This window comes from Pelodiscus sinensis, chromosome 2, assembly GCF_049634645.1.
Source record: "Pelodiscus sinensis isolate JC-2024 chromosome 2, ASM4963464v1, whole genome shotgun sequence".
Classification (NCBI taxonomy): domain Eukaryota; kingdom Metazoa; phylum Chordata; order Testudines; family Trionychidae; genus Pelodiscus; species Pelodiscus sinensis.
The window spans coordinates 179,937,781-179,961,961 of NC_134712.1; the positions used below are offsets into that span (position 1 = coordinate 179,937,781).

At 39.6% G+C, this 24,181-nt stretch overlaps 1 protein-coding gene across 2 annotated transcripts in view; it reads right to left on the minus strand.

The window, feature by feature from the left end:
- Positions 1–24,181, minus strand: part of DNAJC13 (DnaJ heat shock protein family (Hsp40) member C13) — an 88,297-nt gene that overhangs the window by 19,189 nt on the left and 44,927 nt on the right. For both annotated transcript variants that reach the window (XM_075921899.1, XM_075921900.1), the window contains 14 exons: positions 21,141–21,343; positions 18,744–18,828; positions 18,367–18,521; positions 17,648–17,693; positions 14,647–14,801; positions 13,299–13,500; positions 10,922–11,037; positions 8,121–8,199; positions 7,230–7,365; positions 5,498–5,682; positions 4,649–4,723; positions 4,378–4,497; positions 2,852–3,031; positions 1,199–1,366 (listed from right to left, as the gene is read on the minus strand). In XM_075921899.1, the coding sequence (XP_075778014.1) occupies positions 1,199–1,366; positions 2,852–3,031; positions 4,378–4,497; positions 4,649–4,723; positions 5,498–5,682; positions 7,230–7,365; positions 8,121–8,199; positions 10,922–11,037; positions 13,299–13,500; positions 14,647–14,801; positions 17,648–17,693; positions 18,367–18,521; positions 18,744–18,828; positions 21,141–21,343 (1,905 nt within the window). The remainder of the gene's footprint in view (positions 1–1,198; positions 1,367–2,851; positions 3,032–4,377; positions 4,498–4,648; positions 4,724–5,497; positions 5,683–7,229; positions 7,366–8,120; positions 8,200–10,921; positions 11,038–13,298; positions 13,501–14,646; positions 14,802–17,647; positions 17,694–18,366; positions 18,522–18,743; positions 18,829–21,140; positions 21,344–24,181) is intronic.

A 24,181-nucleotide genomic window follows, 5' to 3' on the forward strand; every position in this document is an offset into this window, starting at 1 on the left:
GCTGGAAGCAATACACCTCCATAGCTCCTTTGTCATTCCTTCCCTTGGACCGGTGTTGAGTCTGCAGTATTAAGCCCTAGTCGGCAAATGCTTTTTTCTTCTTATACTAATAGTTCGAAGCCACCATTCTCCCTTCACTTTCATCTCCCCATGCTCTCCCTTTATGTAAGTGTGAGGTTATCAGGGAGATCTCCTGAAGTGTGAAGATAGGGATGGAACTGCCCACTTTCCTCTGCCTGTTCAAGCTCCAAATAAACTTACTCTGAACTGCAACCTCCACTTCCTTGTATGCCCAGAAACCCTTGTGACAATTAACACCATCTTCTCCTTTGCTCACCATTAGAGCAAAAGCATTGAACAGATGATGCAAGGGGATAAATAGAGATCATTTTCCTGACTTCCTTTGTGGAGCATTTTATCTGTCTCTTCTCCCTTTCTTCCTCCAAATGATTATATACTTTCCACCCTACTCATCCTAAGCCAAGCCTGGTTTGCCATCCTCATCTCAGTTCCACACTGGGTGAATGCAGCATTAATTCCGTAACACTCAGACAAGCGAGAGGACTAAAGAACCCAAGTCCATCATTGGTTTTAGTCCACACTCATATTGGTCATCATAAAACAAACTTTTTTTGGTCACTTACCTCTAACTACAAACTCATCCCCTTTTTGTTCCCTTGCTCCTACCAACCCTATAATTTACTCTGAATTTTATTGACATCCTTCATTTTTTCTGCTGTTCTTCTCCTGTACATTGTTGCTCCCTTTTTTTAAAAAACTCTAGTCTTCAAGTTTACCCTTGCATTGATTTTTGTTTCCCATCACCGTATTGTGTACCCCAAACCTTGGGTACCTACAACCCCTCCTTTGTGCTGCAAAGTGCTGTTCCTCCTACAATTTGGAATAAAAAAAGTGTTCACGTGCAATGGTTAGGACAAATTTTTATTCAGACAAAAAAAACCCTCGATATTCACTTTTACACGGGTACTGCTAAAATATTGATAAGTAGCAGTTCAACTCTAAGACTAGAAGTTATTTTAGCCAATTAAGTGGGACACATCAAATTGCACTTAATTTCTCAGTATTCAGGCTACTCTGGTTTATTTGTTACTGTGGTTCATAAGTACGTTTAATAAGCAATGATTTCTTTATGATTTACATAATGCCAATACATGGTTTGCCTCAGACATTTTTGTACCTCAGTAGTAGTAGCCATAGCAAGTTTCCGTGCAACATATGGTGTCAGCATTCCAGCCAAGCTTTTCCTTATTGCTGGATTTTCAGGTGTAGCTTGCTCATCAGACAAATACCCTCCAAGACGACTCAAAGCAAGAAGACTGAGTTTGGCAAGACTATTGGCAACTTCCTGTAAATTAAAAATACATACATTTTTAAATAGATGCAGGGGGAGGAATAGTTCAGTGGTTTGAGCATTGGCATACTAAACCCAGGGTTGTGGGTTCAATCCTTGAGGAGGCCATTTAGGGATTTGGGGCAAAAAATCTGTCAGGGATGGTATTTGGTCCTGCTGTGAAGGCAGGGGACTGGACTCCATGACCTTCAAGGTCCCTTCCAGTCCTAGGAAATTGAAATGAATGGAGATTGCCTATCAAACCTATTATAAAACTTGAACAGAAACCTGAAACAGGCTAAATAGAAATAACCTTTTTAAAATCCACTTCCTGAAAATAAAGTTGGCCAATGCTTGTTTTGGCCTGGCATGATCAGAAGCAAATTCAGCTCCTGTAGTTTACATCTCATTTATGTACGAACAGAAATATGCAGACATCTGGACATACTATGAAGTGTCTTTTGCTTTTCTGTGACACCAACAGATATATTGGTGTTATCTCAAAACTATCTGCATCTGCCTGTGTAAAGTCCATGAAGAAAGCCAGGTACATTTGGAGCTTTAAACTGACAAATTCCTTAATTCATAATTTAATGGGATATTTGACCAAAGAATGGCCATTTCCAGAAAAAAGATGTTTTTATGAGTTATATTAACCTTTGTATAATGATTGAACACTGCACTAAAACATGATATTTTCTGCATCCTGGCAGGGCTCCTCATTGAGCTGATGAGAGAGAGAGAAAGAAACGCAGCATTTTTTAACTTTTTACAACCAGTTCAAGTTATACGATTCTGATATGGAGCAGCCAGTGTCAGAAAAAGCTAACTAAAAAGCTAGTTCTTTGGTCTTGGATTCATTGTGGCTAGTATTTTCTTGTTTACTTTTCTTCCTGGAAAATCTGTATTCTGTGGGGAAATTAATGTTTATAGCTCATTTTGATAATGTAGTTTTTAAATGGAAATAGATAAAATGACCTTAACATGTACACTCAACATTAATTCAAGTGAATACTTTACTGTGATACATGTTAAAGGGATGCTGTAATTATCCCAAAACCAAGCATTGTAAACTAGAAAATTCAGAGTTAACATGTTGGAATTTAAGCATAATCTTTAGATACGGAAGTGCTCATTTAAGGCACCCAATCCATATTGACTCTACCCTGTAGGACACTGTACAATTATCATATATATGGTTCCAGATTAGACGCAAGTAACTTAAACCGAAAGTCATGACATTTGGGAGGTATGAAAAATACAACACATTCTAACAGAGGTTGTTGAATCTATGCTAAACAAGCTAAAAACTGAACCTTAAATACATCACAACAGGTACTTCCATAATCCATTCACAACAAATTAAATTACAAGAGAAACTTGTATGTACAGTCAAGAGAAACCACCACTTAAGTCCGATTGTTATTATTTAGGAAATACATTACCAATAGCCATCATAAAGTCTGAGGGTGTCAATTATAAGTTGTTCATAAATATTACCTGCTGATTAGAATCTTCACTTTTCTGAATGCCACTCTCTTCTAGTGTATAGTCATAATTGAAGAGGTAACCAAGTAAATACCATAAGACACCAGCTTGAAACAAATGTGTTTGTAGCCAGTAATCGACAGCAAATGAGCTCACACATTCCACTCCCAAAGAAGCCACTCGTGGAATGTTCTGAGAAAGGAAGGAAGAACTGATATTCAGCATTTTGGTGACTTGAAAATTTTAACTTAATGGAACATTTAAATAGCATACCAGCAAATTCATCAATAGGAAAATACTCTGATTTTGGAGAAATGTCATTTTTAGGATTTTGAATCTCTTAACCTAAACAATAGGAAAGACACTAAAGATCTGCATAAATTGAGAAAATTTGAAGTCTACAGTCTGTGGGGAAGAAAAAAGGCTTACGCTGTTCACGATTTTTGCACAAGTATCTACATAAATAAAGCTTCAGGGGACATATGGCAGAAAACCCTGACTTAATGAAAGCCAGGCAGCTGGGCTACTTGGTTAGCCCTTCCAGCCTAGCACCTGGCAAACAATACCTTTCTAGACCTCCAGGCTCCTGTGCAGCTGGAGACTGGAAACAAGAAAGCCTCTGCTTTCTTGCAGCTGGTAAGTTGTCCTTTTTTTTTGGGGGGGGGGGAGGAAGAGAGAAGAGAGAAGAGAGAAGAGAGAAGAGAGAAGAGAGAAGAGAGAAGAGAGAAGAGAGAAGAGAGAAGAGAGAAGAGAGAAGAGAGGAGGCAAGGAGCTATTAAAGTAAAAAATAGTTAAGTCTCCTTAGGTAACTGAATAAGTAGTTACTGGGCAAAACTCTGCTGTTACACCAGTTTAAATTCAGAGTACTACTATTAAAACCCACGGAGAGACTAATTTTCAGAGCTGTGGAGCAGAAGTTGGCTCACTTTCTGGACAGTAAGCCAGGGTGGTGGCCCACAGCCTCCTTCTCACCTCTATGAGAAATATACTAACAGGTAGAAATTTCATCTACTGTAACTGGCACCGGTTCTACTTATTACTTCCTAAAGGCTAGGATTTAAATCTAAGTGGAAATATTTGGAGTCAGAATTTATGGATTTGTCTCCATACAATTTGCGCTATTTTTAAACCAATTCAATTAAGCTAATGCAAAATTCACTGTGGATGACATGTGAGCTGCTTAAACCTGACTTGTAAGGGTATTGTCTGTAAGTTACAAGATGCAAGCAATGTAAAGGTAAAAGATAAATGTAGAGGTGCAAGCTAAAATGTATATACGACTCTACACAGGGAATGTACACCATTTAAGTAAGTTTGTTTTAAAAAAAGACACACAGTTCAATCAGTGTAAGTGTGCGTGCAGACTAAGCCTTGTATTTTTATCATACGGACTGCAAATATCTATATTATAGGGAAATTCACAATAGTTTGATTCCCAAAATAAGTTTGAGTCCCATAGTGGCTCATTTTCTAGTACAAACACTTAAATATAAAACAAGAGCATTACACCAGCGTAGGCATTAAGCTAGAGATCTTACCTTGCCATAATATAGCATTCTACAGAGATCTTTGATGATATTAGGCATTTCAGTGATCTTCTCTCTGCACTCCTCAAACTGAGCTGCCACACCGTAACACTTGCTTATATGCCCACATACCTGCAAACAGAAACACTTTCCTAAGCTACAGAGTTAGTAAACCGTATAGCCCTTGAATAGAAGCTACACAAAGCCTCATAAGAAAATGGCACAAAAGATATGGCCCAATACAGTTAAGCACTATTTGTTTTTAAATGGCTGTATTGCTTACCTGTACAGACATATCATCTGGTTTACTGGAGCGGGTCAAGACTGCCACACAGCGATTAAATGCTTCTTGCAACACCTTTAGGGATTAAAGAGCTAAAAGGGTTAGAATTCAAACTCAAATGAAGTGCCTGTCTGCCAAAGTGTAGCTTTATTAGCTTTAATTCAATAAAGCCTACACAAGCCTACAAATTTACCGCCTGTCAAGGGTTTAACAGCTGTCCTATGCAGCAAAATGACTGATTTTGCTCTTCGGACATTTTACATCTATAAAGGGAGACTTACGCTACTCCACTTTATCGATCCATCATGTAAAGAGGGTCTCTCTAGAAATATCTAACTGCTTCAAAACGCCATAGTGGTCTAAGGTAGTTTTAGAAGATTTTGAATACATCCATTTAATTATAATCGTAACCTTTTTTCCCCAGATGTGCTATTGAGGCATATTCATTTGAGTAACCAAACCATGCTCAAATTATTTGCTTCCACCTTTTAAAGAAAGTCAGTTTGGGGTTTTTTGCACAAAATAAGCAGAATACAGAAGCCAGATACAGACAGTGCCATTCCATGAAACAGCCACTAGAACTTGCTCTGGAAGGCAAATGTTATGTAAATCCATTCAAAAGTCATCTTGTGGAGGGATGAATTAATCTATTCCAGGAGGAATCTCAACTGCCATCACCCATTCCATTTCAGAAGAATGAATGGAGAATTCCTGCAAGGAACAGTGGGCAATTGTGTGGCTATTGTGTGTCTAATTTCCTTCCCCTGTTCAAGTGATTATCCAGATGGTTACTACTATCAACCACCAAACTATTAAAATGGCTGTGCTTCAGGGTTTCTTTGGGTTTACCTCTATTCCATTCTCTCTTCTCAGCTCTTCTGCATTAAGTGCTGAACAATTGACTGTGTGGAAAGCCAGCTCTGCAGCAGCAGGCAACAAAGGAGATTCCTTGGAAAACAGAAGATCATCTGAAGTTTCTAGGGTAATGGTCTTAATCAGCATGGGATAGCCTGCGTATTTGTAAGGTTTCAAATCTAAAGGATAAACAGAAACTCAAATGTAGCAAATTTGATACATTTAGACACCTTGTTGATGGCTGAGAATTTAATCTTGATCTGCTTCAGATTTACACTTTCACAAAATGTTTTCTCCTTCAGAGTAAAGCTGGGTGAACAATGCAGATTCATCTGACAAGTAGGATTATTTCTGGAATTCTTGAGATTTGTGCCGTAATGCACAAAAAACAGTCTACCTTCTTCCAGCTGATCTCAAGAAATTGAATAAAAACGTTCAAGTAACTGTTTACATTACTAGTCAGTTTTAGTAAGTGAATACTAAATCTGGAAGGTTGCTCAAGTCCTTTATATTTAACATTACAGAATGAGGTTGCTGAAACTTGAGTCTATTGCAACCAAGAGCAGTTAAATTTGTTTACTCGCATTGGGCATCAAACTCTTTGAATGGGTTTCAAAATGAGCCTAAGTGCCATTCTAAGGATACTTTTAATTTGCTATAGAACAAGGTAATCAATATGTCAATGTAGCATTTGATTTAATACATCTGACTGAATATTATGGGTGATACAAGTCATGATATACAGTTGTAGTACTCAACATGTCACACTGCACACGTACTTTATAGACGCTAAGACAATTGTATTTTTAGTTAACACACATGGTAATATAATGGGCCCCAAGGACTCTTTTGTAAAGAGTTGTTCGACTACTGAGCTATCCATTCTCCCTGCAGAGGGGGAGGCTTGTGTTGGAGCTGGGTACAGGCGGCCCCCAACTGGCTACATGATCAGTTCCTGGTTTTTTTGGCCCCTTTCACACTTACAAAAATGATAGTAAGTGCAGGGGAGTCGCAACTCGTAAGGTGGGTGGTTTCCTGTATATGCAGAGTCTATGCCTCCTAGGGACACCAGGGGGAACCCTGACTGGAATGATGCAGTCAGTTTCTAACTCCCTTTGGGTTGAGTATTGTGAAGAGTAGAACAGAACAGAGAACCTTAGTACATTTAAAAATGAGAAAAAGTCACTACTTTTATTTTTAGAACCATTTAAGTGACATTTCGTGAATACCAGAGTTTTCTTTGAGCACACATTCTCTGGCATGACTGAAAAAATCTTTTAGTCATTTCCAAAACAGGCAAATGCAATAAAGTTATGTTGCTAAATGTTCACTGCCTTGTTGCCATCTGACGAGTCAAAGCACTTGAAAATGCTAATTGAATAAAATTACTTGTCAGCCACAATTACAATACTAACTATGAGTTTCCACCACAGTGAAAAGTGAGACGGTGTCCACAACTGAAACTAATCACACAGAAGTTATGATTCCTATTAGAGTTTTACTAGAAAAAGAACATCAACATGATAGCATGGAGAGGTAGATTAAACTAGGTATGTTCTTCATTTAACTTTTACTCTGTTATCAGTAAGACTTCCAGATATGAAAATATCATGGTATTTTCACCCTCAGAAAAAAAAATCAAAATTAATGCATTAATAAATCAAAGGCACTTCAAACAGCTCTGAGAAATACAGTAGAAGTGATATTTCTGAGTCAGTATACTCACCTTCTTTGTGTCTGTTGAAAAGGATGCTTTGAGCTTTCAGAATCAAGATGATATTCTCTGGATCTGGGCCATCCACCATTTTGGCTGATTTTGTGCATAAGAACTCATATGCTTTATTCACTTTTTCAAACATATCCTGCAGACAATATGAACAATGTCAAGCTGTTATCTAGCAGAACCTATTTACTGAAGTCTCAAAACTCACTGGCAGTTTCAATGCATTATCCCTATTTTGCTTTGATAACTGTAAACAATGACATCAGATATATTATATCCTACTGCAAATAAAATGTCAAGAGAGTATAACATTGGAGAAGACACTGAAAAACAGCAACTGTATATTGCTATAGTAATCCTTTTGGCTCACAGATCACTGAAAGACCTAATAGAAACAAAGTGAAGATGCAAACCTGTATGTGTTAGTCTTATCAGTGAAAAGACTGATAATGTGACTTAACAAGTTTATGGCTTTACTGCGGAATCAAGTGAGTGGAAAAGTGGGCTGTAAGAGCAAATTTTTTTTTTTTTTTTTTTTTTTTTTAAACAGACAGGTGAGTTTGGCAGTTAACATTAAGTTGCAGATTATCTTTAACTATTCTGCATTTAAACTCTTCTACCCTCAAAACCCTACAAGATTATATGCAATACATGTCATTTCCCGGCACGAGGAAATGAAATTAATTGGTATTTAAGAGTCCCTCAGGAAAAGTGTTTGGTAAGTATGTAGTATTCCAATTAAAATGTTATAACTTGTATTACTTTAAAGTTCATGCACGTGTATTCGGGAAGAAAGTTACTTGCTCTAAAACTCTGCCAGTGTAAGTATTCATCAAAAAAACCATGAGACAAACCCATTAAACCATAATCTCAAAGCCATAGTACAATACATACCCTCCCTTCTGGATTCTTGTCAGGGTGATATTTTTGTGCTAATCTGAAATAGGCTTTTCTGATCTTGCTCTCATCATGCCTATCAGATGAAGATAGAGAATGTGTTTTATTGAAATGTTCTATATATAATGCAACTATTCTCATACCGAAAGTGAATAAGAACTAACATTTCCAAAACTACCAGCCTCCAGAGATCAAAAGTCACGAGTCACCCGCCTCCCTCCAAATCTTTTTTTTTTTTTTTTTTTAATCTATAGTCTCTCTTGATTTAACTTCTCTACTCCTTCAATGTGCCAATGATCATTTTAGATTAAAAAGTCAAACTTCAATGCACATTTCTCCCTGGCTGGAAAGATGCAGACTTGTCCTTAAACCCTGCCCCTCAAGAGATGAAAACTGCCATCCATTTTCTGTTACTGTCTGAATTTTCCCACCTAATTCTGTCCCACCTCCCATATTTCCCTTCCATGCAGGGACTATATGAGCTGGAAAATGAACAGTGAGCATCCAAAAAATATCAGACACTCTCCCTTTGTACCAAGTTTCCCAATTATTTTTCACTATTTCCACACCAGTCATGATTTTATAGACCTCTATCATATCCTCCCCCCCTTAGTCTCCTCTTCTTAACTGAAGAGTCAAAGTCTTTTAAATCTCTTTTCACACAGCACCCATTACAAACCCCTAATCATTTGTTGTCCTTTTCTGAATCTTTTCCAATGCCAACATTTTTTTTTTTTTTTAAAAGATGAGGCGACCACATTTGTGCACAGTATTAAAGATGTGGGTGTTCCATGGTTTCATATAGAGGCACCATGGTTTTATATAGAACCTTCTATAACTAAGCTCAGTAATTATAAACAATGTAATACTCACATTCTAAATTTTGTAAATGCTTGGATCACTTTGTAGGATTTTGATCAACTGCATAACTATTACAATCAAGTTTAAAATTTCACTACGACCGTTCAAATAGCTAAAACAAATTATGTTTCTCTCCTGCTGCACTAGTATCTCAGCCACAGAACTTCCATGGAGTTCCACCTCCCCACCTTTCATTGCCCTTGAACCGCCTTCTGCTTCTCCTGAGAGGAGGCCATCATTAAGGCATGATTCAATGACAATGGCAGGTCTGTGTCCTGAGCTCCATGACTCTTGCAGAGCTCTGCCCACGTATACAGCTCCTGGAAAGGAGGATGTGGGAGGGGTGTAATTGCAAGAACAGAGGAGCTTCCAGTCTTCATGAAAGTGCCACCCAAAGGCACAAAAGTCCTGTGTTTTACAGTTAGTTGTGGCTGCTATGAATACAATTACAAAGAACAGTTACCATTACAGCACTACTCATTCTACTTCAAGTGTTCTCCAATGGCTGAATTTGGGGTGACAAAAAAATCCTAGCTTGGCAACAAGACTCCCTACATAAATAGCAAGCACCATAAGAACATTGTGCCTTCCTCCACACACTGTTTCCACAATGGGCTGACATTTCCAAAAGGCATTGACAAAGGCCAAATAAGAAACTACAGCCCATTACCCTAATCATGCATTTCCATACAAGCACTTAAGGACAATAAGGCTATGTCTAGACTACAAGCATCTTTCAAAAGAGGCTTTTACAAAAGAATCTTTCAAAAAACCTTCTTTCGAAAGAGATCTAGACAGCAACCAGTATTTTCGAAAAAAAAAAGCTGGTTTTTCAAAAGAGCACCCAGGCAGTCTGGATACTCTTTCGAAAAAGCACTGTTTGCAGTCAATAATGCATTTTTTGAAAGAGCACTTTCGAAAAAAGAGTTATTCCTCATAAAAAGAGGTTCTCTGTGGTCGAAAAAATTGCTGCATTCTTTTGATTTAATTTGGAAAGAACGCGGCAGCAGTCTCGATGCAGGTGAAGTTTTTTCGAAAAAAACCCTGTAGCCAGGGTCCTTCCAGGTAAACTGATTATCTTGTAATACATCACTGATAGTCTGTGAGGTTGATCAGGAGGATCACAAGAAGGCAAGCATGGGCAGAAAGAAAGAGGGGAGGTGGATCTTGGGCCCAGTAAGGACAGGCCAAAGCCCAAATTGCTCCCAGAGTGATGAGGTTTTAAATCCTTCCCTTTGTCTTACAGGTATTTTCACATGAATCTGTACATCTAACGATTTTTCCATGAGTTAAGGATGCACATTTAGACATCTCCTTGCAAAACGTGTGGTACTTGCTCATACTGTCATGTAGTCCCAGAGAAGTATACCATAAATCAACAAATCAACAGCTTTGATAGAGCTCACTGTGCAACAGCTACTGGGAGGCTTGGGGGGCCTGGCACTAATTTCACAGCCTATGCAACTCTACTTCAGGGTCCCCCCTGGAAACAGGAATGCCAAACATGAAGGCTGTATCTGGAATGTATGCTTACATCTTCAGAAAGGGTTAGAGTCTGCCCTGCCCTGCCCCAGAAGCTAAAGAGTACATGAGACCCCAGGTTTGTATCCAGTACAGCAGTCTGGGAAGAACTCAGATTAAAAACATTTCCCCAAGTTAATGGAAGCATCACTTAACAGAGCTTACCTCCAAATCAAAGAGTTTGGGATTTTTTTCAGCATTTATTCCATGAGGGATAAAAGGTAGCCAATGTCATTAGTATCATTTACATGCCTGAATCATAATGTCATCTGACAGATGGTTTTCAAAGATCTCTAGCTTTCGGTACCAGAAACGGAGATCATAGCTTCAATTTATCTGGAATAACTTATAATAGGCAACTGCTACTGTGTTTTATATTAGCGTTAATTCTGTTTTAGGAAGTAATGGCAACTTACTGTCCTTGTCCTTTAGGAAGATTAAGAACTTCATAAGCATCATCTGTTGACATTGTAGGTGGCTTCTTTTCTACCTCCTTCTTCCAAGCCTCCAGAGTATCTTTTAACAATTTAACCTGAAATTTAAAATCCATTTAGGATATTATGGCCTGTGTCAAGCATACTTGTAAGCACTTGATAATGAAGTAATGCCTATCAAGGGATTCTGGTACCTTGAAGTTCCTGGTGAATGGATTAACTGTTTTAATTAAATCTCTCCAACAGTCACTGGAATGGTGTATATTAGCTCATTTGAACACAGGCAGTGTTGCCTATTTGAGTTGCTTACAAATAAAGCTGTCCTCCAGTTTGTGGATAAACGCTAATATAGGTAGCGACACGTAGTGCAGAGGTGACATTTTTTAATGTTATATGCTAACAGCACTTAAACATTCCTATTAAGGATAAAAACACCTATAAAAGCACTTAACTTGGGATTCTGATTTTGCTCTACTCCAGTTTTCTGTTCTTAAAAATGTTACATTTAAATTTGAAGTGTGTTGTACCTAAAAGAGATGATGATCTCCTAGGTTTGTGTGTAGGATTCCATTTAGAGATTTTGTACATTGGTAAATTACTGATAAGTCTCAGTTCTAGTGCGAACATGATGTTTTTAGACCGATCTTATCATTTGATTACTAGATGTTAACTGAACCCTGCCAACTAGCTTTGTTCCAACTTTTCATAGTTTCAACTTGAAATTGACATTAAGTTTCAGTGAGTAATTTAAGACAAGGAAATCATTCCTCCATAGTATTTTGTAAACCAAGCACTGCAGCTTCATGATTGTACGTACAGGGAGTAATTGATAACACAAGATCTTTAGTTTCACTGTACTACTGAGGTGAACTGCAAACATGAACAGAGTATCTACACAAAGGGGTAGTTGTGTTAGTCTAACTTTAAAAACAAGTAATCCTGCGGCACCTTAGAGAATAACAAAAATATAGAGTGTGCAAAACCCACTTCTGCAGATGTATTTTTGCTAGTCTGTAAGGTGCTACTGGACTACTTGCTTTTAGAATACCTACACTTCACTCTAGTCTTAACCCCACTATCATTCACAAAGGAAAAACATTGCCAAACTGTTTTTAGAGGTACATTCTTTAAGCACGGGTTAATTTACCTGTCTGCATGAGATGAGCTACATCCCAGACTGTTTTACGTGAGGCTGAAACCGGTCTACTTTATGAGGACACAGGCAAACCAAGTTACTCAGGTGCCAGCAGCCCTCCAGTGTCCTCCTCACAATGCCCCAAAAGGATTCTATCCCAATTTACTGGGAAAGTCTTATAGAATCTCAGCACAAAGAATCAAGGGTTATGTTCCCAGGCACACAAGCACAGACACAGCAATGCAGATATGTCTTTGCTGTTGTGATGCTTTCATCCATGCTAGGCTAAGTGAGGTACCAATCCCTGGGTTAACTGTCAGTGTGGACAGCCATCTATGTAGTCTAAATCTATGTTGTTCCTCACACTTCTAAAGTAGCTTTTAATTCTTAGAGAACATCAGGTTATCTATGTGGCTTTATCCTTTTATTCCTAGGGTTAGAACAACTCAATTAGCCATACATTAACAAACCCACGGGATGTTAAGTGGTTACACCTATTTGTAACCTCAGGTTAGGAACTGTTGAACCCTGTGTTCCAACCTCAGGCACTAGCATCTAAATGTTTTATGAGGATGGACTAAGACTTCCTAGCATCTTCCCAAAATTAGGCTGTCCTAGTCTTTTGTTCATGAGGCACTGTGGGAAACATTCCTGTCCTCCAGATTTGGCTGCCCAGAGGATTGAGTCTGCCTGTAGGATCATGGGATATTTTGGTGGAATCCCAGAGCACAAGTGCAATGGAGCTATCTCTACAAACTGCGAAGCAACGTGGATTAAACCCTGGGTAACGGCTTGACTCAGGCTCAGACCACCCATCCCCTTTGGGGTTCTGGGACGGAGGCAGAGCCCTGGTTAATATTTGTGTATAGATGGAAGAAGTCTGGGCCTTGAGCCTGAATTCAAACCCTGGGCTTACAGCAACTTTTGAAAATATGAGCAGACATATCTGGTTGTTAGATCAGAAAAATAGTTTCACACCATAATCAAGAATTCAGTAGGCAATTCAGTTATATTCTTGTTTACCCAATACTGATTTTTAGTTCAGCATGCAAAATTTACAGGACCTGGCTGAGGTACATTGAGGTTTATGGAAGAAACTAGGTTTCAGGCCAACTATTAAGGCAATTTACCACTCCTGTTTCTTCGTTTTAGAAATCCTTCAGTTTTGTTTAGTTTTTGCATATGTTCTCTAGACATAGAACTGCAGAACAATTTCTGACTTACAGGATCTTTAATTGGCCAGTCTGGAAATCTGAGTGTATCACACAGGTGTTTGAGGTAATAAATATTACAGAACAGCTCATTCTCCAGTTGTGGATAGTTGATAACTGGTATGGGGCAATATTGGTACAGTGCTCTTGTATTACTTTGAAGACGAGGGGTGAAGTCAGCAAGGTGAGCAGCAATCTTCTCTATCATAAGGCGCCTGTGAATTTCAAACATCAAGAATTATACAAATACTAGATTCTGGTCAGATGCTTTTCATAAGTACACTATTATGCCAGTTACCTGCATTATTTGACAAGGACTTAGTGTCCATAGCCAGCCATATTTTCTTGAACAGATGAAAAGTAAGTTATGAAATTTGGGACACTACGGTCCTATAATTTCATGTGACTGGTTTTAATAAGACACCAAAAAGAAAAAAGAAAAAGAAAAAAACAGAAGGTGTGTACTCAGTTCTGCCTACTCACGTGCCTATTTGAGAGCTGCCTAAAATTTGTTTTAACACTAAAGATTTAGAATTATGTAAAAAGATGCCCATTTAGAAAGATTTGCCATGCTTTGTATGGGAAATGCCCTAGCAACTACAGTTATGGTAGCCAGACATAACTTAAGTTATTTGCAGTGCCATATAGTTTACAGAAGAAATCATGAGGAATGATCACTCCAGAGACAGGTAACATCTGTCACACTAATAAAGCAGGACACTGGTTTGCTTCATGCCTGTCTGAGTATTCAAAAGGAAAAAGAGCATGACTGTTCCATGACACTGATATTTGCACCACAGGCTTCTTTTGCAGAAAGATTTTGTGCCATTTTGTTACCTGACTTTGTGACATGAATAGAAGGCTCAAGACATAGTTGAGACGACAGGCTCTAAGTGCTATTATATCTATGTAATGGCAATCAACCCCCCTTTGCTCAAGATGCAATATATAGTATACCCATTAATACTGGTCAAACTACAGTGTACAGGCAGTTCCTGGGTTACATGGATCCGACTTACATCGGATCCCTACTTACAAACGGGGTGAGGCAACCCCACACTAGCTACTTCCCCCCCAGCAGACCAGGGAGACGCGGAGCGGCTTTTCTCAGCAGACACCTCAGCTTGAGAATAAAGGACTGAGGGAAGTGAGGTGTGGGAGAATAAAACTGAGCTCTGGAGAAATGTTTGGCTAGTTTCCCCTACAATATGTACCAGTTCCGACTTACATACAAATTCAACTTAAGAACAAACCTACAGTCCCTATCTTGTACGTAACCCGGGGACTGCCTGTATATGCAGTTAATACAGGTTTAATCAAAAGATTGGATCCCCTATTTAACAGGAAACAGATAGAGTTACCTCATTTCATTGCTCCAAATTGCTTCCGGAGTGTCAAATTCACCAAGAAAAATTTCAGAAAATTTTTCTGGCTCATAGTTTTCTAAATAACACACCATTGCCTCAGGAAGGATATGTCCCAGTATACTTCTTTGAACTATATCTTGCCCTTTGGTCTAAAATGAAAGAATTTAACAAGATGTGGTATTTGCAAGTTAAGTTGTAGTTTTATCAGTCATTGGACAATTAAACAGGAAAGCCTTATCTTAGTGTTAGAGTAGAATTAAATTGATAATACATTAAATTTATTTGTATACATTTTTTTTTAACACAGCTTCAAGTATGCAAAATAGTTGATAGTTATTAGCAGCTACTTAAATTTAAGAGTGGCTAAGGATGTTTTTTTAAAAAAAGGATGCTGCCAATAAGTCATCTTCATATCACTTGTAAACAACAAAACAAGGCTAAGCATAATATACTGTAAGTCACAGCTGTTAACTCCTAATAGCCATAGAACTTTAAAATAATATCAGTTCTATCTCAAGGGCAGTGAAGCATCCTCCTCAGAGATATGAAGCAGTGGACTATAAAGACACTAATCTTAAGGTCATGGTTCAGCTTATAAGTGGAAAGCATGCATCACACACTAAAATTCACCGCAGAATATTTTGTGGCTGCTGGCAAAACTGAACTAGCAGCAAGTTTCTCTCCAGAGCTCGAAGTCATCACTAGTCCTAAGTCTGAGATATCTAATATTTCTAAAAGCTAAACAGACAGGTTTAACTATATTGTTTACTGGTCAAATTTCTTGTTGCTACGTCAATGATCTAGTGTAAGTTTGAAGAGGTTAACAAGCAATGAGAGTCAATTTTTTGTCATCATGAAGTAAAAAAATCTGATGTGAACTAGCATCTGATGTGAACTTGATATTTATTATACCTTCAATGAAGTAGATCAGTGCATTGGTAAGTTACACTGGTTTGCAGCACAAAGCAATGTTCTTGGATCCTGCTTATAAGAATGCTAACTCAGTAAATTTAATTCAGAGGCATGGTACGACATGTAGACACACAGTATCACAGCAATGTAACTGCAGCTCTAAAATGGCTTTTGTAAGATTCAGTTTTTATATGGTTTAAAATTTGAGTGACTAAAAAAGAATACTGCTTGGCAGTGTATGGCAGGCCTTCTATTTCAGAAGAAAAAAAAAGGCTTGAGAAAAACACCAGACTAGTATGGTAAGCAACTTCTGGATACCATCTGCTCACTGGGTTAACACTAACATAAGCTGATTAGGTAAATTAAAATGCACTCTCTACAAGGACAATGTATCCTCTTTTAAAAAAAAAAGAGTAAGCAAGTAGTAATACCCACAAGCACGACTTTTCCCACAGTTAATGTCTTAGTTTGGATCAATGTAACTCTACATAGTTTAAGCTGCAATCAGGTTTCCATTGTAAACGCTATTTGACCTTTCCCCTACCAAAAGGTGACAAAAAATAGTCAAACTCAAAATTGTAATGTTAGGTCCTGGCCAAAGAATTTTTTCTGCAAAGTTTAAGATGACTTGGACAAGGAATCAGACATAACCAAGTTCTTCATTTTTGCCACTCCATATCAAAACATGAGAAAAAAAGACTTAGTTCACTGGATTCTGTTAGCTTGATATTTATTAGGCATTGGGTTCCTCCAAGTGAAAAAGCCCTGTGTGCACACAAACACCATTCGCCTGAGACATCTGGTTAAACTATAAAAAAAATGTAAAGGCTCACTGTATTGGCCAATCCAGAAGGTACTACAAATTCATCTTTGCTTGAAGTTGTACTCACCTCAGTTACAAAGAGTAAATAGGTGACACTTCAAATGCCAGTTGCAGCCATCCTAGCTGCAACTTAGGAAGATAGAGGCCATACAAGCTGTAAAACATCTATGATGACTTTTACTCATCTATTAGATGAGGATAATGGAGTCCATTAGACTTTCCCTATATTCAATGGCAGAGAAAAACCAATGTGCCCCCCCTATTATTTCAACAGGTTTCTAGTTAAGGTTTTTCTTTAAAACACTGGCTTACAATGTCCCATTCGAAATGTTCTAAGAACAAAAAAAAAAAAAAAAAAAAAAAAAAAATCAGTCTCAGAAAAGTGAGGTAAGTGAACACGAAGACTCGAGAAATGCAAAAACAGGTAGGTCTAGGGAAATCCCATTGTTAGCCAATGGGAATATCGCCTGAGAGCTACTGGAGAGGTGGTAGACAAGAGATCTGGGTGTCTGAAAGACAGTCATGGTAAGAAAAAGGAGTAGTTGCTTGGATTGTTACTACAAACCACTATTGGTAGCCTTACTAATATAAACTTCACATCATAGTTGTGAATGCTTGGTTTGAATTTAGGAAAGAAGAGCATGTTTAATACATGGACTAGGGATGTTAAACTTAGATTAATCAATTAATTGAATAGTTGACGGAGTTTGCATGGACTATTTGATAAGGGCACTTCCATCTTTGAAATGTAGCACTCTTCCTTACGTCCTTAACATGGACTAGGCCTGAACTTAACAAGCAGCGAGAAAGTTACTTGGATATGTAGATGGAATTTCTTCTAGAAACTCAGAGAAAGAACAAACATTACAAAACAGGATGCTTTCCAAAAAGTTCAAAACAGAATTTACTGAAGTCAAGAATACAGAGTCTATGCCCCATAATTTGGTAAGGGAATAGTTCATTTTGTAATGAATTACTGACAACCCACCACAGCTACAAGCAACACAGAATTAGGCAGCTTGTCTGCTTGAGGTGAGTTTTTAAATTTTTTGGAGAATTTAAGACATCAATGCAAGAAGGGGAATTTTTTTTCCCCCCAGCAAAACAGAAGGCAAAAGTGTCTTATGATGAGAATACAAGTGCAAGGTAGAAAGATTGAAAACTGAAAGGAGTATAACTTCAGAGAATGGTTAATATAGAATTCATTAGTTAAGCTTGAGAGCAGAAGTAAATGTTTTTGTACCAGTAATTGCTACTTACCTCTTCAGACTTGAAAGCTTGTTTCGTATGAGTATACTTCAAAAACCTAAGAAAAAAAGTAATGTTTTTCAATTCAATGATACTCAATGTGGCTCTGTGTTTGTGTGTGTGTGTGGGGGGGGGGGCACTGATCCTACAATGCGAATTAAAAATCCATTTGCTTTTTCATTTTGGTCCTGCCGTCAGATCTACAGGTACTTTATCTTCACCCTAGATTTTTTTCCATCTCTAAGCTTTATAGGAAACTTAAAATTTTTTACTTTAGATCAAGAGATCATTGTAGGATCAAGGCCTTTGTTGAAAACCAATTATAAAAATAAAACCTCAAATAGCACATACCAAAAGCCTACAAATATTTCTTCTAATTCTGGTCCTATGTACACCTAATTGGAACTTGCTCTCATGGCTTTAAGTTAAAGGGAACCTTGACCACGTATGATTTTAACTGTACAGCTGGGCACAGTATAGGCAGAGTCCCCAAAACTCCAAATACAACAGAACTGCAAGTGTATGCACATTAAAAGCCTTCATGTGTCCACTTGGGTAAATGGCATAATCACTTGTATAGAATCAAGCAAGTCAGCCACTATAAAAACCTCACTTTTATCAAGCAGAGAACAGTAACAGAATACTCCTAACTAGGTAGGGGAACAATATGCAAAGGCAGTTTCAAATATAAATACCTAAATTGTTACTTTCACCATTCCCCTTGTCCTTACCTTGCAACAGGAAGTACATTGGAACCTGTGTACATCATGATAAAAAAGAATATTCCACTTAGATAAAAACGAGATAATTGTGGGTTATCTTGCATGATGTGGAACAGCAGTATGGCAACTTTCTCAACAAGGATAGGGTCAAATGTCAAGAGCAGCTGAAAAGATGACAAATAGCATTTACACAGAGCATCTACAAATTTTAGATTAACAGTAGCCATAAACTAACTAACCAGGTAATAAAACTGAATGATTAAAGGCAAAAAGGTGTTAGTGAAATACAGCAGAAAAAATACAACTGCTGTTAAATTATATTTAGTGAGTAACTTCTGGATATTTACACATTTCTCAAGAACGGAGTGGCAAAACAAGCAACTTACCTGAGTAATATGGGGAAGGCAAGTACTGTCTGAAAGCAGCCTCTTTACCCTCGGCAAAGGTCTTATAATGGCATTATCTTGGTCCCTAAAAATACATATTTCCCCAGTCAATGTTTTAGCATAACACATATAAATACAGTATTTGTTTTTGTTTTAAATGTATGGAACTGATTTTAGAAAGATTTTAGATCTTAGTTTCTTAAACATTCCAAGTTTCACCTGGTCTTAACTTTGATATGCAAGATATCAATGAAATTCAGTAAGATTCACATTAAGTTTGCCCTCCTGGAAAGTGACATTCCCTGTTTAAGTTATGGAAAGTCTGACAGCAACAGAAATACAGTAATTCCTCATTTAACACATGCTCGGTTAACACGTTTCGCGATAGCACGATTTTTTTTCGGGAACATGTTTTGAATTACACGACCGTCCCCGGAATAACGTGATTTCCCCAGCCGGCTCGATGCTGGCAGCTGCGCAGCTCTTCCCTCGCCTCCCTGCAAAGCGGCAGAGGGTTCACCACTCGCCGTGCCATTCCCTGCTGACTCCCCCTCACTGGACACCTTGCCCCCTCTCCTCTGCCCCTGCTTGCAGGCCAGCAGCTGGGTTTCCCCAGCCGGCCCGTCGCTGGCAGCTGCGTGGGGCTTCCCCTGCCTCCCTACAAAGCAGCAGAGGGTTCGCCGCGCCATTCCCGGGCAAACCCCCCTCGCCGGACACAGTGTGGGTCCCAACAGACCCATCACAGGGGCATACTCCCAACCCAATCCCCCCTCCGCTTCTCTTCCCCAGAGCCAAACACCTTCCTTCCCTGCTGTAACCCAGTCCCCTTTCTCCCTCAACCTCATGTCTGGGACCCAGCAGACACCACCGCTTGAAACACAACCCCCACCTTTTCCATTATTTTCAACGGGAAAATTGACCCCGCATAACACGTTTTCACTTAACACGATCATTTTCTGAAATATATCTATAGTGTTAAATGAGGAATTACTGTATAATCAAATAGTGATAGAAATGTAGCCGTGTTAGTCTGGGGTAGTTGAAGCAAAATGCAGGACAATGTAGCACTTTAAAGACTAACAAGATGGTTTATTAGATGATGAGCTTTCGTGGGCCAGACCCACTTCCTCAGATCAAATAGTGGAAGAAAGTAGTCACAACCATATATACCAAAGGATACAATTTAAAAAAAATGAACAAATATGAAAAGGACAAATCACATTGCAGAACAGAAGCGGGATGCGGGGGGGTGGGAAGGGGGAGGAAGGAAGGTAAGTGTCTGTGAATTGCTGATATTAAAGGTAGGGAGAGTGGGATGTTTGTGAGTTAATGGTATTACAGGTGATAATACAATGATACCATTATTGGACCTAACCAAGTGAGTTATAAGATCAAGAACACATATTCCTGCGCATCCAGAAATATAATCTACGCTATCATGTGCCGAAAGTGTCCGTCTGCTATGTACATTGGACAAACATCTCAGACACTTCGCCAAAGGATTAATGCCCACAAAACAGATATCAGACAAGATCACAAAGAGAAAACAGTTTCTTGCCACTTTAACCAGAAAGGACACTCTCTAAATGACTTAGCCACCTGCATTCTGCTACAAAGACCTTTTACATCTGCACTTGAAAGGGAATCCTCTGAACTGTCATTCATGTTAAAATTCGACACTTACCAACAAGGACTTAACAAGTCTTTGAACTTTCTCACCCATTACCAAGACAGTTTCCCCAATTATCACCTGTAATACCATTAACTCACAAACATCCCACTCTCCCTACCTTTAATATCAGCAATTCACAGACACTTACCTTCCTTCCTCCCCTTTCCCACCCCCCCGCATCCCCCTTCTGTTCTGCAATGTGATTTGTCCTTTTCATATTTGTTCTTTTTTTTAAATTGTATCCTTTGGTATATATGGTTGTGACTACTTTCTTCCACTATTTGATCTGAGGAAGTGGGTCTGGCCCACGAAAGCTCATCATCTAATAAACCATCTTGTTAGTCTTTAAAGTGCTACATTGTCCTGCATTTTGTATAATCAAAGTAACCCGAGCTATTCATTCTGACTTATTTTGAAGGGAATGTTAAATTACTATCATTTCAGTCTGAAAAGCAGTCAGTGCAGCAGTGGCCATTGTCGCTCTCTCATTTTACAACTGAGTTAGTTCATCTCTGCCTTCATGGCAGGAAGATTAAAACCAAATAAAAATTCACCATGAGATATGGTATATGCATGCTCTCTTTCAGAATTTCTCCCATTTAACCCAGGAAGTGTACCAAGAAAAAACTCAAAGAGCCCTTTTAACACCAACACATTTACTACACTCACAGAAAATTACAGCTGTTGGAAAATTTTCTGCTGTTGGAACTAAAAAGACTCATTACCTGCTGGGAAAATAATCACACATTGTGATTAACATGTTGAGGATAAGTGTGGCAAGGTCAGTCTCATTCAGCACAGCCTGTCCACTGGCTAGCAAGCACCATTTAAGTTGAGGGATAATCTGCAATGGTCTCCAGCCATCCATACCCTGAGCCCAGCAACGTGTTTTTGCAGAAATCTTTCCCTTGGCCCATAATTCCTGCATCTTTAAAAAAAAAAGGTACAAGTTAGATGCTTCACACTACAAGCAGTAAAGGTTCCCCCTTCTCCCTCCCATGACTTGTCTTGGTAGTTCATAATACATATGAAATCAGATACCCTTGAAGTATGCAAGAGGTTGGTTTTTTTGGGGCACTATGAAAAGCCAAATATGCTTGTTCCCTTTAAGGGCTGTAAAAATCTTTCATACTATAGGAAGAAGGTCCAGAAAAAGCAGAAGAAATGCAATTAAAAAAAAAAAATTCCAAAGTCAGTCAAGTCATCTTAGTAAATCGGACTGAGGTCTTATTTGGAGAGTACACAGAATTATAAAACTAAAAGCTTTAATTCTTACCCTCTCAAAATACTACTTTAATACCACTTAATAGTTTGTGTTAGGAAGATAAAATGGAAAAAACCACTACTCAAAATGAGTATATCACTGATTTCTTTTGAAAATTTAATCTTTCCTATAGGGATGTCAAGTGTAGTAGACTATACAATTCATCAATAAGCCTAGGCTTATTGGTTAATCTTGTCAGCTACACAGATCCCCTCCCCCACTAGCTATCAGAGGGAGCAAGAGGGGTGGGAAGCAGGATCTGGTGCCTATGAGAAGCTGGCTTTAAGCAGGCTCCCTCTTCTCCCCCTCCCCTCGGTTGCTGTTGTCTGATAGAGAGGCAGCAGTACAGAGGCTGGAGCTGATATGTGCGAGAAGCCAGTTTTCAAACTAGCTCCCAGTGTGTATCCACTCCACGGTGCTGCCTGCGCCTACTCTGCTGCATATCAGAGGCAGCAGTGTCGGGGGGCAGGGGAGGCTGCCACAAAAAGCCCCTATCTGTGAGGGAGTGGTCTAACCTCCCCATGGATGGGCTGCTGTCACCCATCCATGTTGTTTCAGAGGCAGCAGTACAGGGCAACAGGCAGACAGTCCGAAAGGGGAGCTCCTTTTTAAACTGGTTCTCCTCACAGATTGATACTGAGGCAGCAGTGTGAGATAGCAGGGGGTTCCCTGGGAGTGGAATCAGGAGTGCACTGGCTACTGGCCCTGCCCCTGGGGACTATCGAATAGTTGTGAACGATAACATTTTGTGCGGTTACATGACTATTCAGTTAGTGTATCTAACATCCCTACTTTCCTGAGAACAAAGTTAGGAGTTTATGAATCAAAACATTAAATGTGTCACAAACACCCTTTTCAGAATGTGTACACACTGAACTTATTGAGTACAATCAGAACAATACTAAATATATACAGCATGCTGACTAAGTGTATGACAGTTCATTATATAGTAAAATAGAGGTGCACTGGAGTACCAAATTAACATTTTCATGTTACAACACAAGTTTGTTTTATGATGGGAGTTTCTGCCGGCTTAGAGAGGAGTTAATTAAAAGGCCAATTCATTCTACCATATGAGCAGGTACAAATATTAGCTCATACAACACCACCATGCTTTTAGAATGCCAGTTATATTTAGCAGTCAGAGGTGGTGATTCTAAGACGACACTTATAAACATGCACTATGCTGGCCTCCTGTAAAACAAAACAACCCCCCCCCCCCTAAAAACACACTGATTCCAAAGTAATTTGCATTGGAAAACAATCCCAACTAAACATTAAAAAAGGATGAGGTGTAAACATGTGGCAGAAGTAAATGAAGAAGTGTTATTTACCCCTTAATATAAACCCAAGAATCTGAGGTGTCACAGTGAAATTGAAGCACCAGTAAGAGCAAAACACATGCAAGGAAATACAGGCAGTCCCCGGGTTACGTACAAGATAGGGACTAGAGGTTTGTTCTTAAGTTGAATTTGTATGTAAGTCGGAACTGGCCTCCAGATTCAGCCGCTGCTGCTGAAACTGACCAGAGGCTGACTACAGGAAGCTGGAGGCAGAATTGCTCTGCCCCCAGCTTCCTGGAATCAGCCACTGATCAGTTTCAACAGCGGCTGAATCTCGAGCCTGGGCCAGAACAGCTGGGCTGCCAGATAGGTCCCTGCAGGACCAACCCGGCAGCACCCCAGCTGCTCTACCCCAGGGTACACAACAAAAGCCTGGTCTGCTGGGGGGGGGGGGGAGGGGGGAGAGGGGGGTGCACTAGCTGCGCCCCCCCCCCCGGGACACGGGGAGGCATGGGACCCCGCCGCTGCTGTGGCTTTGCGCCCGGTGCCTCTGGTCTGCTGGGGACCGTCTCCAGCAGACCAAGGACACCGGGAGCAAAGTTGCAGCAGCGGCGGCAGCAGCCGCCCGCGCCTCTGAGGCTTTGCCAGAGCAAAGCCTTGAGGCGCGGGACCCCCTCCGCCTCCCCGGCTTTGCTCCAGGTGTCCCTGGTCTGCTGGAGACGGTCCCCACAGACCAGGGGCACCCGGAGCAGCTTTTCTCGCCCCGGAGGTCAAGGTGGCGGGACCGCTGAGCTCTGGGCGTTCCCGCTGCCTGCGAGCTCCAGGGCAAGAAAGCCCCGTTCGTAAGTGCGGATCTGACGTAAGTCTGATCCGCGTAACTCTGGGACTGCCTGTACTTCACCCGATGCACAGTTAGCTTATGGAATTCATTGCCAGGGAATTTAGTGACAGTCAAGAGTACAATGTCGGTGGGGAGGTCAAAAAAAGAGCAATGAAATAGTTCATGGAGGACAGGTCCATAAATGGCTATTCACCAATATGGTCAGGGAAACAAGCACATGCTCTAGGAGTGCCTAAGCCTCTGACAGACAGAAGCTAAGACTGGGTGACAGAATAGATAGCTCAGGTACCCAGTTCTTTTCATTCCCACACTGCCCACTGTTGGAAAACAGGATATTGGATCATTGGTCTGACCTGGTACGGCCAATAAGTTTCAGTC